The sequence below is a fragment of the Saimiri boliviensis genome, chromosome 9 (assembly GCF_048565385.1).
Source record: "Saimiri boliviensis isolate mSaiBol1 chromosome 9, mSaiBol1.pri, whole genome shotgun sequence".
Classification (NCBI taxonomy): domain Eukaryota; kingdom Metazoa; phylum Chordata; class Mammalia; order Primates; family Cebidae; genus Saimiri; species Saimiri boliviensis.
The window spans coordinates 13,553,334-13,569,472 of NC_133457.1; the positions used below are offsets into that span (position 1 = coordinate 13,553,334).

The 16,139-nt window shown below is 42.6% G+C and overlaps 1 protein-coding gene across 1 annotated transcript in view; it reads left to right on the forward strand.

The window, feature by feature from the left end:
- Positions 1-12,607, forward strand: part of TM4SF4 (transmembrane 4 L six family member 4) — a 30,776-nt gene extending 18,169 nt beyond the window's left edge. Inside the window, exons 4-5 of the mRNA XM_003925050.4 lie at positions 7,121-7,310; positions 12,276-12,607. Of these exons, the coding sequence (XP_003925099.1) occupies positions 7,121-7,310; positions 12,276-12,293 (208 nt within the window). The 3' untranslated portion in view covers positions 12,294-12,607. The remainder of the gene's footprint in view (positions 1-7,120; positions 7,311-12,275) is intronic.
- The last annotated feature ends 3,532 nt before the right edge of the window (positions 12,608-16,139 follow it).

Sequence of the window (16,139 nt, forward strand, 5' to 3'; positions counted from 1 at the left end):
ATAAACACCCTAGAAGGAAAAAGAAACCTGAGCATTTTGAAATACACCCTCTTGGCTGCCTTTGAAATAGAACCTCCTCCCATCCCATCCAAGGTCTTCCTCCCTGAGACCATTGGCCCTCCCTCCCTTGACCCTGAGCTGCTAAAAGAAAAGCAGCCTGCACAGGGTGTGGGACAGCCATAGGAGGGAAAAAGAGGAAGAGCCAGGAGTGGTTAGTCAATGGGGAGGGATGGGACCATGCATGGCTCTCCTGGGCCAGGCTGCAACTCTCCACCTCCCTGGGAAAGAGTCAAGGTCAAAGAGAGCACCCTCACATCTGTGGCTCAGACACCAAGACACTGAACTGAACACAGTTAAGTGTTCTGCCTTGACATTCAGCTAAGACCATCTGCATTTGCACTTCAGAAATTACTTATTAGCAAGGAGCATCATAAGCTGCAAGTGAACTTATTCCCAAGAGCTGAAAGCCTCTTTAATAGAATGAGATTGGATTTGCACCACGTAATCTCAGCTCTCATGAAGCAGAAACAGTTCACAAATGTTAGGAGCCAGTTTTGCCCTTGGCTGACTTAGAGTCTAGCCACACCTCTGCCATATACCACTTATCTCTCATGTTTCATCTGTGAAATGAATGGGGGTAACAGCAACATCCATCTCCCAGCTTCAGGTGAGAGTAAAATAACACAAGGTACACAAAGCACTCAGCACAGTTCCTACCACATACTTGTTTAATTCAGCCTTATTATCCATTTTTATGAATACAAAGTATTATTGTAAATGGAATTTATTTTTGTGCATTAGAACTTTTTAAAATGTGTTTTATAATGATTCTGTGACTTAATTTCAATCCTTTCTATCAGGCATGAATAAGGCTCAAAAGAATAATCTACTATGATATAAGTAAGTCTCAATTCACGTGCTATTATAGATGTATAAATCAAATATAAATAAATCATTTCAAATATGCTAAGGAAGTAACTACTGCAACAAAGGGCATTTGTGTAATGGATAAGAACACTGGCTTTGGAGTCAGACAGACCTAAGATCAAAGGCAGGCACTTCCATTTACTAGCCTCACCTTCTTAATCTGTAAAATGAGTATATGTTCATTCATTCATTGAGTGTTTACTGAAGGCTGCTGTACGCCAAACACTGTTCAACTAAAGTAGCACCTCCTTGGAGCATTAGGAAAGATGATGGAAAGCAGCTAGCCCAGGGCCTGGCACAGAGGACCCAGGAAATGAGAGCTGCTGATATTTATGAAGCACTCACTCCCTGTGCTGGATCTGGGGACAGAGACAGTGGGACATGGTCTTAGCCCTTGGGAGTTTATAGTCCGGAAGAGAAGACAAACAAATCGAGGGGTGATGGCAGCGCAGGATCCAGGTGCTCTGTATGACAGCGACAGAAACACAGGGTGCCGGGGAGCACAGAAGGAACCAAACTCAGGCTGAGGCAGAAACATCGTGGAGCTTCTCCAGGAGGAGGTGGCATCTGAATTCACCAGACAGAGCGGGCCAGCAAAGCATTTGCGTTCTGGCCCCCTGGTTCCTTCCCTCAGCTGCTTTTGCTGCTGGCGAGAAGAGAGTTCTGTGAAATTCCTAGCTTTCTGCTCCCACATTGATGGGATTACTACAGCTCAGGTGGAAACACCTGCGTAAATAACTAGATGCTTTAAAACATCAATTAAGTGCCTCTGAACTGCTTCTGCTCTCCTCGACTTGTTACCCGTTCCATGAAAAACTCAGGACCCCTCTCTCCCTGGGTTTGGGGAATTGGACACAATGATCAAACTGAACGTTAATGCAGCCTTTTTTTTTGCCAGAGCCTCAGAGACTGCCAGAATTGGAGAGTTTAAGGGGAGAGAAGAAGGGCCTGAGTGTGGTTATGTGGTGGTTTGTGAGTGGTGAGGCTCCAGAAGGAGTGGGACTTATGATTTCTCCAGACACCCAAATTCAATCCTTGCTTCCAAGTTCCCCTGTAAACATTTCACAGATCCTACCACCAGGAGGTGCTGTCATCCCACCGCTGTGCAGGCTCTCCAAGGAGGCCTGGGACTCAGGATGGCCAACTCTTTCATCTCAGGATCTTTTCTTCGTAAAGTGTGCTTGGAAAATATCGTAGCTTTACAACCTTTCATAATCAACAAGTTTTAAAATTGTAAAGATGGAAAGGACTAAATGAAAAAATGCAGAACAGAAAGATGGATGCCTGATGTTGAAAAAAAAAAAAAAAAAAAAAAAAAGGCCATTTTCACAATGGGTTTGCCACCAGAACCCAGGTGTTATGCAAACCACCCCTAAATCAAAGCCAAACTGGGGAAGGAAAAGACTCACATCAATATCGTCATTATTGGGCGTGTAGATTCAGGTAAGTCCACTACTACTGGCCAACAGATCTACAAACGTGGTATAATCTACCAAAGAATCATCGATGAATTTGAGAAAGAGGCTGCTAATAAGAGAAAGAGCTCCTTCCGGTATGCTTGGGTCTCAAATAAATGGTAAGATGAGTGTGAGTGTGACACATCACCCTGAGGAAGTTTGAGACCAGCAAGTACTGCATGAGTCGTTGATGCTCAGGACAGAGACTTTACCAGAAACACCATCACAGGCACATCTCAGACTGACTGTGCTGTCCTGATTGTTGCTGCTGGTGTGGGTAGATTTGAAGCTGCTATCTCCACGGGCAGACCTGTGAACATGCCCTTTTTCTTGCTTACACACTAGGGATGAAACAACCAATTGTTGGTGTTAACAAAATGGATTCTACGGAGCCGCTCTACAGTCGGAAGAGACATGAGAAAAATCATTAAGAAAGTCAACTCTTACATGAAGAAAAATGGCTACAACCCCAGCACAGCGGCATCTGCGCCAGTTTCCAGTGGAATGGCAACAACATGCTAGGGCCAAATAGTAACATGCCTTGGTTCAAGGGGTGTAAAGTCGCCCATGAAGATCGCAATGCCAATGGAACTATGCTGCTTGAAGGTCTGGACTGTGTCCTACCACCAACTTGTCCAACTCACAAGCACTTGCATCTGCCCCTCCAGATGTCTACAAATTTGGTGGTGTTGGTCCCTATGTGCTAAGTGGAAACTAGTGGTCTCAAACCCAGCATGGTGGTCACCTTTGCTCCAGTCAGCATTACAACTGGAGTCCGTTGAAATGCACCATGATGCAAAGCTCTTTGGAAAATGTGGACTTCAGTGTTAAGAACACATCTGTCAAAGATTTTTGTCATGGTGACATTGCTGGTAACAGCAAAAACGACCCACCATTGGGAGCAGCTGGCTTCACTGCTCAAGTGATCATCTTGCACCATCCAGGCCAAATCAGTGCTAGCTACACCCCTCTGCTGCTTGTCACACAGGTCACATTGCTTCCGAGTTTGCTGAGCTGAAGGAAAAGATTGATTGCCATTCTGGTAAGAAGCTTGTCCTAAATTCTTGAAATCTGGTGATGCTGCCATCATCAATGTGGTTCCTGGCAAGCACATGTGTGTTGAGAGCTCCTCTGACTATCCTCCTCTGGGTCATGTTGCTGTCTGTGACAGGAGACACACAGTCGCTGTGGGTGTCATCAAAGCAGTGAACAAGAAGGCTGCTGACCAGAAGACTTGACATCAAGTCTTCCCAGAAAGCTCAGAAGACGAAGTGAATATTTTCCCTCATGCTTGCCACCATAGTCTTAATCAGCGGTAGAAGGACAACCTCAGAACTGTTTGTCTCATTTGGCCATTTAAGCTTAAAGTAAAAGACTGGTTAATGTTAACAATGCACCCTAAAACCTTCAGAAGGAAAGGAGAATGTTTTGTGGACCATTTGGGATTTTTTTTTCATGTATCAGTTTTAACTTATTAGGTTGTTTGTTTGTTTGTTGAGATGGGGTCTCACTCTGTCACCCAGGCTGGAGTGCAGTGGTGCAATCTCAGCTCACTGCAATCTTTGCCTCTTGGGCTTAAGTGATTCTCCCACCTCAGCCTCCCGAGTAGCTGGGATTACAGGTGTGTGCTTGGCTAAGTTATTAGTTTCTAAAATCAGTACTTTTTAATGGAAACAACTTGCCCAAAAATATGCCACAGAATTTTGCGACCCTCTAAAGCAAAGTCTAATATGAAAAAAAAAAAAAAAAAGCACTGAAAAGAACAGTCTAGGCCAGGCATGGTGGCTCACCACTGTAATCCCAGCACTTTGGGAGGCTAAGGTGGGCAGATCACCTGAGGTCGGGAGTTGGAGACCAGCCTGACCAACATAGAGAAACCCTGTCTCTGCTAAAAATACAAAATTAGTCAGGCATGGTAATCCCAGCTATTTGGGAGGCTAAGGCAGGAGAATTGCTTGAACCTGGGAGGTGGAGGTTGTGGTGAGCTGAGATAGCACCATTGCTCCAGCCTGGGCAACAAGAGCAAAACTCCCATCTCAAAAAAAAAAAAAAAAAAAAAGAACAGTCTTATACAGCTATACAAAAGGTGTGTTATCTCAGTGAATTCTCATAATTGTGATGTGGTTCTTAGTTTGTTATATAGTTTTTTTTTGTTTGTTTGTTTTTTTTTTTTTTTTTTTTTTTTTTTGAGACTGAGTTTTGCTCTTGTTACCCAGGCTGGAGTGCAACGGCGCGATCTCGGCTCACCGCAACCTCCGCCTCCTGGGTTCAGGCAATTCTCCTGCCTCAGCCTCCTGAGTAGCTGAGACTACAGGCACACACCACCATGCCCAGCTAATTTTTTTGTATTTTTAGTAGAGACGGGGTTTCACCATGTTGACCAGGATGGTCTCGATCTCTTGACCTCGTGATCCACCCGCCTCAGCCTCCCAAAGTGCTGGGATTACAGGCTCGAGCCACCGCGCCCGGCTTATATAGATTTTTTTAAAAGCTGACGCTGGCAGGGCGTGGTGGCTCACACCTGTGACCACCGCACTTTGGGAGGCCAAGGTGGGAGGACTGCACTCAGGAGTTTGAGACCAGCCTGGGCAATATAGTAAGACCTCCATGTCTATTAAAAAAAAAAAAAAAAAGAGAGAGAGAGAGAGAGAGAAAGAAAGAAAATGATACTAGAGGAGGTGAGTAACTTGCATGAGGAATACATTGTTAGTAAGGGGAATGCTTGGGTTCAAAGCAGGGTTCATCTGAATCCAAAATATCAGCTCTTTCCACTAGACTAGACTGCTTAAATTAAAGTAATGACAATGCTAGCATTTATTGAGCACTTACTATATGCTAAGCACTGATCTGAGCACTTTACTCATACCAACTCACGTAGTCCTCACAATAACCCTGTGATATGATAGATAATGTAACTCCCACTTTACAGGTAAGTATGCAAGTCACACAGCTAGCAAGCTGCTGGTACCTGTGCTCTTATGGAAAGACAAATCAATGCTATAAACAGTGTTTTATTTTTAAATCAAGAATAAAATGTTCATTTCTTCCTTTTCCATGAAGGTTATCATAAAGATCTAAAAATAATAACATCAACATTAATTCAGTAGATAGCTGAGAGTTTCTTATTAAGGCTCTGAAAGGATGAGGAAACAGAGACCAATTTGGGGCTCTAAGAATGTGAAGAGTCATAATAATCCCACTTTACCCACTTTACTCGTCTTTGTCTTAAAATAGTATACTTCACATTTATCCTTCAAGGCATAATGCCTTTTATTTTTATTTTTTGAGATGGAGTTTTGCTCTTTGCTCCAGGCTAGAGTGCAATGACATGATCTCAGCCCACTGCAACCTCCGCCTCCCAGGTTCAAGCAATTCTTCATCCAGCCTCAGCCTCTTGAGTAGCTGGAATTACAGGTGCCCATCACCATGCCCAGCTAATTTTTGTATTTTAGTAGAGAAATAGTTTTGCCATGTTGGCCAGGCTGGTCTTGAACTCCTGACTTCAGGTGATCTGCCCACTTTGGCCTCCCAAAGTGATGGGATTATAGGTGTGAGCCACTGTGCCCAGCCACAATGCCCTTTATATTGCAATAAACTCTTTCTCTATATAATAAAATATAAATATATTGCAGTTTCTCCCAATTCACAGTTTATGTAAAATATATAGTAAAGCAACAGACTATTTCCTTTTGAAGAACATTAAGCAGGCTCTTCCCTTTAGCTATATGACACGTGTACTTTTTACATGGCTTCAGATGGCCACTACACTTGACAAGTCATCTGTCAAAAGTCAAAACGGTCTCTCTAACAACAGTAGCTAGGATAAAGCTGTGAACAGTTGTGAAATTCTTTAGTTTTTCATTTATTTATTTATTTGAAACGGAATTTTGCTCTTGTCACCCAGGCTGGAGTGCAATGGTGCGATCTCACCTCACCACAACCTCAGCCTCCCAGGTTCAAGCAATTCTCCTGCCTCAGCCTCCTGAGTCTCTGGGATTACAGGCACGCGCCACCACACCAGGCTAATTTTTTGTATTTTTAGTAGAGACGGGGTTTCCTCTGTGTTGGTCAGGCTGGTCTCAAACTCTTGACCTCAGGTGATCTGCCTGCCTCAGCCTCCCAAAGTGCTGGGATTACAGGTGTGAGCCACCGCCCCTGGCGGCACATTTGTGAAATTCTACTCTGGGAGTGTCTTCATTTTTCTGTCCCCATCATAGATGGTCAATTTGCCCATCTTCTTGGACAGCTAACAAAAATTGTTCTACCACTCAGTAGTTTTATGACCTGGGAGAAAATAACTTAGCCTCTTGGTGCCTCTGCTTTCTGATTTGTGAAAGAGAACCAGAAGTTTCTATGGGGAATAAATGAGTGAATATGTGTAAAGTGATTAGAAGAGGGTCTGACACATAGGGTGTACTTGATAAAAAAAATTGTAAGTTTTGGAGTATTTAAATTGTCAGTGCAAGTATTTTCTCGTGAAGCTTGTTTTGAATGGAAAGTAGTGCATCAGAAACATTGTTATGGTAACTTTCTTTTTTTCTTTTTTAGAGATGGGGTTTCTCCACGTTGGTCAGGCTGATCTCGAACTCCCGACCTCAGGTGATCCACCCACCTTGGCTTCCCAAAGTGCTGGAATTACAGGCGTGAGCCACCGTGCCCAGCCTATGGTAACTTTCTATTCAAGGCAATTGCACACTTTTTACAAGTGTTTCATTTGTCCCCCATACCACCAACAGGGATTATCTCAATGATGAAGCCTTATGGAACAAGTGCCAACAGCCACTCAACGTGGTTCCCTGGAATCTGACCCTCTTCTCCATCCTGCTGGTCGTAGGAGGACTCCAGATGATTCTCTGTGCCATCCAGGTGGTTAATGGCCTCCTGGGGACTCTCTGTGGAGACTGCCAGTGTTGCGGCTGCTGTGGGGTAAGTTAAGGCCTTTGCTGTTTCTTCTCAGCAAGAAGGAGGCCAGGTCAGGCCACCTGCACCGAGGGAATGAGGGGGTAAGTGTACCGCCTGCAGAAAACCAGCCCAGGTTGGGAAGTCCAGTCAGCCCAGTCTGTCAGTGGAGACAGAGACATTGCATTACGGGAACTCAGAGCAGGTTAAAACACCCAGGCTGAAGTTGGCCATAATTTTCAGCCTGACATCCAGTTGACCGTAGTTCTGGAGACGAAGGACTCTGTCTATATATGAACATTTACAATGGTGTTTATATGAAGATTCACGTGAAGTGAGCATTTGTCATATGGGTACAGTGCCAGCAACAGCACATCATGGTCTGACCTGGCATGTTCTCACTTCCTCAGATGCACAGAACATACCAATGCAAAACCTAGATTTGATATGATTTCTGATACAGATAAAAAAGGTAGTTCTTGTCGCCGGGCGCAGTGGCTCACACCTGTAATCCCAGCACTTTGGGAGGCTGAGGCGGGTGGATCACGAGGTCAAGAGATTGAGACCATCCTGGTCAACATGGTGAAACCCCGTCTCTACTAAAAAAAAAAAATACAAAAAAAAAAAAAAAAAAAAAAAAGGTAGTTCTTATATGGGAAGAAAAAAATGAAATCACTCAGGCTTTAGTCTCTAAATAGTATTGTAAAATGCCAACAACAAAATACTAAAAAACAGACTTGCAGACTGTCAGACATTCTGATTATTTCAACTAACACCCAAATCAAATTAGGCAATTGTTCACAAACATACATAAAGTTATTAAAAGCACAGATTGGGGCCAGGTGCAGTGGCTCACGCCTGTAATCCCAGCACTTTGGGAGGCTGAGGTGAGTGGACCACAGGGTCATGAGATCAAGACCATCCTGGCCAACATAGTGAAACCCTGTCTCTACTAAAAATACAAAAATTAGCTGGGTGTGGTGGCACGCACCTGTAGTCCCAGCTACTCTGGAGGCTGAAGCAGGAGAATCTCTTAAACCCAGGAGGCAGAGGTTGCAGTGAGCTGAGATCGTGCCACTGCACTCCAGCCTGGTGACAGAGCGAGACTCCATCTCAAAAATAAATAAATAAATAAAAATTTAAAAATAAAAGCACAGATTGATGAGGGAAAAAATAAAAGAAAACTTGAGAGTTCCCTAATGGGGGAGTATGTAAATACATGTAAATAAAGTTCTATTCACTTAACATAATATTATGGTAAAATTTTAAATGAATCAAATTATTTTATTTAAATTTTAAACAAGAAGGACAGGCATGGTGGCATATGCCTGTAGTCCCAGCTACTCAGGAGGCTGAGGCACGAGAATGACTTGAACCTGGAAGGTGGAGGTTGCAGTGAGCCAAGATCGCACTACTGCGCTCCAGCCTGGGCGACAGAGTGAGACCCTGTCTTAATAAGTAAATAAATTTTAAACAAGCATTACATGTATATAACTCAAAAACTAAATGTGTGCATGTGTACGCACACAGAGAAACATATAAAGGTATTCAGCTGGAAAGCCTTCCTCTGGCCTTTGTCTTCTATCCGCCCAGTTCCCTCCAGTCTCCTCACCTAGGTAAGGTTACATGATTTCTTATATAACCTGTCATAGTATCTCTTTTTATTATTTTATTAGTCTTAAAAGAATGCTTTGGCTGGGCGCCGTGGCTCAAGCCTGTAATCCCAGCCCTTTGGGAGGCCGACACGGGTGGATCACGAGGTCAAGAGATCGAGACCATCCTGGTCAACATGGTGAAACCCCGTCTCTACTAAAAATACACACACAAAAAATTAGCTGGGCATGGTGGCGCATTCCTGTAATCCCAGCCACTCAGGAGGCTGAGACAGGAGAATTGCCTGAACCCAGGAGGCGGAGGTTGTGGTGAGCCGAGATCACGCCAGCCTGGGTAACAAGAGCAAAACTCCGTCTCACAAAAAAAAAAAAAAAAAAAGAATGTTTTGCCCAAAACTGTGGTGATATTGAAAATCCTTAAATAACAAAACCTAATTCCTTTTGTTATTTAGCAGGATACAAAAATTTTATATAATATACAATTATATAAGTAGGAGAACGTAAAATTGTGTGAATAGAAAAAAAAAAAAAACTAAAGGAAATTCAACCAAGTTAATCATTTCTAAGTAAGAAGACCGACTTTTTCCCTTTAATCAGTCTACAGTATAAAAAAATTTTAATAATTATCTATTACTTTATAAAAATGGAAAATACAATAAGTCCCCCAAATCAGCAGTAAAATGCATGTATCACAAATAAATTTCACTGTGTATTGCATTTTATTCTACAAATTTTCATTTCTATTGTATTGTATTTAAATGTTTGGTCTTTAAACATTACTACAACTAGTAATCCACCAAAGTTATTTTTATGACGGCAGTTGAGAATATCGAGCATTTAAATCTTGTAATTCATCCAGAATGAATTAATGTTTGCTGAATTATAAATTGAAGTTTCAGTTCCTATATAGTTTAGCTGGGTGGTAAATTTTCTTTGCAAGATTTATTGAAAATATTACTTTGGCCAGGCACAGTGGTTCACATCCGTAATCCTAGCACTTTGGGAGGCCAATGCAGGAGGATCACTTGAGCCCAAGAGTTCAAGACCAGCCATGAACTGGTCTTGACCATGACAACATGGCAAAACCCTATCTCTACCAAAAATACAAAAAATTAACCAGACGTGGTGGTATGCACCTGTAGTCCCAGCTACTCAGGAGGCTGAGCTAGGAGCATCACCTGAGCTCAGGATGCTGAGGCTGCATGAGCTGAGATCTTGTCACTGCACTGCACCCTGGATAACAGAACAAGACCCTTCCTTAAAAAAAAAAAAAAAAGAAAGAAAGAAAGAAAAGAAATAGGAAATACGATTACTCTTTGAATTGTTGATAATACTCTGCTAAATCTGAGAATTATCTTTCAATTTAAAAACATATTCATAGGCCCGGCGTGGTGGCTCACGCCTGTAATCTCAGCACTTTGGGAGGCCGAGGCAGGCGGATCACCTGAGGTCAGGGGTTCAAGACCAGCCTGGCCAACATGGTGAAACCCTGTCTTTAAAAAAATAATAATCATAATCATAAACAAATAAATAAATAAATAAAAACACACTCATAGGTGTCAGTATGTTGATTCCTTTTCGTGAGTTTCATTTATTTGGACACCATATTTTGGAGATCTTAATGACTGAGTCACTTGATAGTTGAAAGACAGTAGATGGACTCCATGGTTGTTAGTGTGTGGGCACCAGAGACTCACAGAGGATGAATGTACACCACCAGAATTGTCTACTTTTTCCCTTTCTTTCTTCCTCCCTCCCTTCGTCTCTCCTCTGTCTCGCTTCCCCCTCCTCCTCCAACATTTTATTTTGAAAACTTCAAATCTGCATAAAGTTGAAGAAATGGTGCCATGAACACCTGTACACTTTCACCTATGTTCCCAACATTGTTAATATTTGCTCATCCTCTGTCTTTCTGGACTCTTGGAAAGTAATTTTTGGACATGACAAAATTTCACTGCTAAATATTTCAGTGCACAAGAGCTGCAGTTTTAAAGTCAGTCTGCTGAAGTTTCCTTTCTCGTGGGCAGCTGGCCTCTCATGGGGCTGGTCAGCATTCCTGCCCCAGTAGGACACTGCAGAAAGACTTGGGCTCTCAGCCTAGTTCCACAGCTTACTAGCTGAGTGACCCCAGCAAGCTGACTAACTTCTAATAGCCTCAGTTATTCCAACTGCCTCGTACCTAATTTATGGAAAGGTTGTGAGATCAACATCTATCCGTTTAGGCAGAAAGAATTTATTGAGAACTTTCTGAGCCTGGCACAGTCCTTAAATGAAGTGATAGTTGGGAATGCGCCTTAAAATACATGCTATGAGACCTGATTTGAATGTCAGCTGTGTGGTCTTGGCCCAGTTAGTTGCCCTCAACTGTTCCTTGTATATAAAATGTGGCTACTAATACTTAACCTACTCCTACGGTTGCCAATGGAATGCCTAGTACAAGGTAACAAGCATGAATTCATTTGAACCCTTAGAAGGCTCAGTAAATGGCAATGAATGCTATTTACTGCCTTATTAAAGTCAGTGAGGTAGCATAGCTTCAAGTTTCCTTGAACACAGTCTCTGGGTTCAGCCTCGCTGGTTCAAATCCCAGCTCTCCTACTTGTTAGTGGTGGCTTTCCACATGGCACTGGTCTCTCAGCGCCTCTTACCAAAATTATTTTTTAAAATAAATGATGCATATTATATATAATGTATTATCCTCAGGTGATGGGTGCACTGCAATCTCAGAATTCATCAGTACCTAATTCATCCATGGAACCAAAAACCACTTGTACCCCAAAATCTATTGAAATTTTTAAAAATTAAAAAACAAAAATAAATTTAAAAAATGTAACTTTTGGGGTAACTAAATAAATAAATAAATGATGCTGGCTGGGCACAGTGGCTCACGCCTGTAATCCCAACACTTTGGGAGGCCGAGTTGGGCAGATGGCAAGATCAGGAGTTCAAGACCAGCCTGACTGATAAGGTGAAACCCCATATCTACTAAAAATACAAAAATTAGCTGGGCGTGGTGGCGGGCACCTGTAGTCCCAGCTGCTCGGGAGGCTGAGGCAGGAGAATCGCTTGAACCCAGGAGGCGGAGGTTGCAGTGAGCCAAGATCACACTACTGCACTCCAGCCGGGGTGATAGAGCGAGAGTTCATCTCAAAATGAATAAATAAATAAATATAAATAAATAAATGATGCCAAGCAAAATGAAGCTTCCATTTCTATAACCTCAATACAGGTGAAACAAAACCAGAAAAAGTATAGAAAACATTCAATAGGCAATCAATAAGGGCAGGAGGAAGGCAGGTGATGGGAATGGGAAGAAGGAGGGAAAAAGCATTTACATAAATAATGACGTCATAATTAATTCACCTTTTCTGCCTTCTAGGGTGATGGACCTGTTTAAACCTCTGAGATGAGCTGCTCAAACTCTACAGCATGATGACTACAATTTCTTTCCATAAAACTTATTCTTCTCTTCTTGGGATTGTTAATTCCTGTCTGCTTCCTAGCTGACAAAGCTTGGAAAAGGCAGTTATTCCTTCTTTCCAACCAGCTTTGCTTGACAGAATTTTGTTATTTTCAAATAAAAAATAGTTTGGTCCTTTAACAAATTTGATTTATAAATCCTTCAAATTAGTTTCTTTTTAGAATTTGCAAACAGGTTCAAAGCAAACTTTTCATGTTTTTTTTTTTTTTTTTTTTTTTTTTTTTTTTTTTGGTTTTTGAGACAGAGTCTTGCTCTGTCTCCAGGCTGGAGTGCAGAGGCACAGTCTCGGCTCACTGCAACCTCTGTCTCCCAGGTTCAAGCGATTCCCCTGCCTCAGCCTCCTGAGTAGCTGAGACTACAGGCACGCGCCACCACACTGAGCTAATTTTTTTGTATTTTAGTAGAGACGGGGTTTCACCATGGCCAGGATAGTCTCAATCTCCTGACCTTGTGATCCACCCGCCTTGGCCTCCCAACGTGCTGGCATTACAGGTGTGGGCCACTGCACCCGGCCTCATTTTTTTTTTTTTTATTACTAATGTAAAATGTATAAAGCCACATGTACTGCCATACTGCTTCTTTGTTTATAAAGATGTTTATATCTTTGGAAGTTTTACATAAATCAAAGGAGGAAAGCACATTTAAAATGAGAAACTAAGACCAATTTTTGTTTTTAAGATGTATAAGGAAAAAAGAATGATTGATGTATCATAAGTATTTATTGGTTGCCTTTTTTGCCGACTTGTTTGAGTTGCTTTTGACTGGTCTTTTGAGGCTGTCATCATTGGCTAGGGTTCCCTTATGAGTATTAAATTAAAATCTGAATTCACAGGTAATGTAAAAAAGATTGTGTGTGTTTTAGGAGGGAGGGGCAAAAGGTTGAATGAATAACAACTCATCTTTTCTACAAATACTTCCTTCGATCAAACAAAAAAAAGTTTTTAAAAAATTGATTTGAGTAATAATCTTGTCAGCCTGTTGCCCACGGTTAAGGTAATAAGTATTATTATTCTGTGTATCATATTAAGACTAACTGGTTTTATGAGTTATGCACTAATAGGACATCAGATCCGTTCTGTTGATTTGTGTTCAAACCCCAGCTCTACCACAAACCAGTTTAGGGGTCCTGAGACAGTTATTTACAAAGTCTCGGTTTCCCCATCTGTAAAAGGACACTTGAGAGACGATCAGTTATACAGGAAATTTTGAAATCACCAAGGGTGAAGCAAAGGCCCATGGGGCTGTCAGCATGACTGTGTGCAGTAAGAAGGGTCTCAGGGAATTCCAAGACAGAAAGTCTCCCTTTTACCCCTGCCAAGCTAATAGGCTGCACCATGTAGGTCAGTCGCACTGAAAACTGGGTTTGTCAAAGCCATCAATAAAATAATTAACGATCACCTGCTGTGTGCTGGCCCCCAGGGGGCTAGGCACTGAAAATACAAAGAGTTACACACTACAGTTTTGCCCTGACTACAATGAGAACTCTGAGATCAGGGATTGTGTCTGGCACCTGAAACTTAATAGGCAGAGGCGAGAAAGGCAGATAAACACTGAAGATCTCGTTGCGGGAGCTATAAACAAACACACACACACAAACACACACACACACACACACACACACACACACAGAGTGTTTAGATTCAGTTTAGTCTATTTGCTTTCAAACATGAGTGATCATCAAAATTAACTAGGAAATGTTCAGGAATTACAGATTCCTGAGCCACAGCCTAGACCCACCACATCTGCAAATCTGGGCATGAGATGTGGAAGTCTATTTTTTGTCAATCTTTTCTTTTCTTTCCTTTTCTTGTCTTTTCTTTTTTTTGAGACAAAGTCTTGCTCTGTTGCCCAGGCTGGCAGCCATCTCGGCTCACTGCCATGTTGGCTCACTGCCATCTCTGCCTCCTGGGCTCAAGTGATTCTCATGCCTCAGCCTCCCAAGTAGCTGGGATTACAGGCACCCCACTACCACGTCTGACTAATTTTTGTATTCTTAGTAGAGATAGGGTTTTACCACATTAGTCAGACTGGTCTCAAACTCCTGATCTCTCAGGCAGTCTGCCCTCCTCAGCCTCCCAAAGTGTTGGGATTACAGGTGTGAGCCACCACACCCTGCCAGTCATTTCATTTTTTAAAGCTCACCAGGCCATGTCAAAAACCAGCCACTCTGAGAAACCATTGCCTTAGATCACCACCTGCAGGCACAAGGATGAAGACTTGAGTCAGACCCCATTACTGCCCACCAGGAGCTCACACCTCACTGACAATTACAGTATATACATACTAAATACTAAATGGTGACCCATGCAATGATATTCTGAGGTAATGATGTTCCAAAAGTTCAGAGGTGTTGGGCTATTAGGACTGACTCACTTGCCTGAGTTCTTTGATGAGAGAATTTGAAAGTGGCTAAGAGTAATCAATTCTTTATTCAGGGGTTTACAGGGATTCATTATGTCAGATAAAAAGAAATTGTAGTCATCATAAAATCTGCTCTCATTATTTTATAGATGAAGAACTGAGATAACCTTTGGCAAGTTTTCACAAAAGGCCATTTTTCTTTTTCTTTTTTCTTTTTTTTGAGACGGAGTTTCGCTCTTGTTACCCAGGCTGGAGTGCAATGGCGCGATCTCGGCTCACCGCAACCTCCGCCTCCTGGGTTCAGGCAATTCTCCTGCCTCAGCCTCCCGAGTAGCTGGGATTACAGGCACGCGCCACCACGCCCAGCTTGTTTTTTGTATTTTTAGTAGAGACGGGGTTTCACCATGTTGACCAGGATGGTCTCGATCTCTCGACCTCGTGATCCACCCGCCTCGGCCTCCCAAAGTGCTGGGATTACAGGCTTGAGCCACCGCGCCCGGCAAAAGGCCATTTTTCAAAACCGGTTACCATAAAATTAGAGGAAGTTGCTTGCCATGGATAAGAGGACTTAAAAAGAAGAGACGGAGACAAAGGGTAAAGATGAGCGCGCCTCTCCCTTAGAGACCTTCCTCCATATGCACACACACACCCCAAGGTTGGTCTTCAGGCTGTCCAGACACTTCTGTTATGTGAGTTGCCAACTTCAGTTTGCTTAATGGAGTACATTTCTTTATTCTTCTGTGCTTTGGACTGCAAGTTATCTGAAGCAAGAAAAGGATGTGATTCAAGTCTATACCCTCAGTGCCTAACCTAGCACATGTCAGGCAATTCATAAATTTGTTGTGTGAATGAAGGTGCCCAGAGCCCTTAATTTTCTTTCTCCTGCACTTCTTTCTGAGGTAGCATCCTTTGCCCTGAAATAAACTGAAGATTTCAAAAATGAATAGACAAGTCAAGGTTCAGTAGCTCACACCAGTAATCCCAGCACTTTGGGAGGCCAAAACAAGAAAATCACTTGAGCCTTGAGTTTGGGACCAGCCTAGGCAACATAGTAAGACCCTGTCTCTACAAACAATAGAAAAATTTGCCAAAAGTTGTGACACATGACTCTAGTCCCAACTACTTGCAAGGCTGAGGCAAGCGGATTCATTGAGCCTGGCAGGTTGAGGCTGTGATCATGCCACTGCACTCTCAGCCTGAGTGACAGGCTAAGACAATAAACATAAAAAAATAATTTAAGACTGGGCACAGTGGCTCACGCCTGTAATCCCAACACTTTGGGAGGTTGAGGGGGCAGATCACCTGAGGTCAGGAATTCAAGATCAGCCTGGCCAACACGGTGAAACCCCATCTCTACTAAAAATGCAAAAATTAACTGGGTGTGGTAGTGAGTGCCTGTAG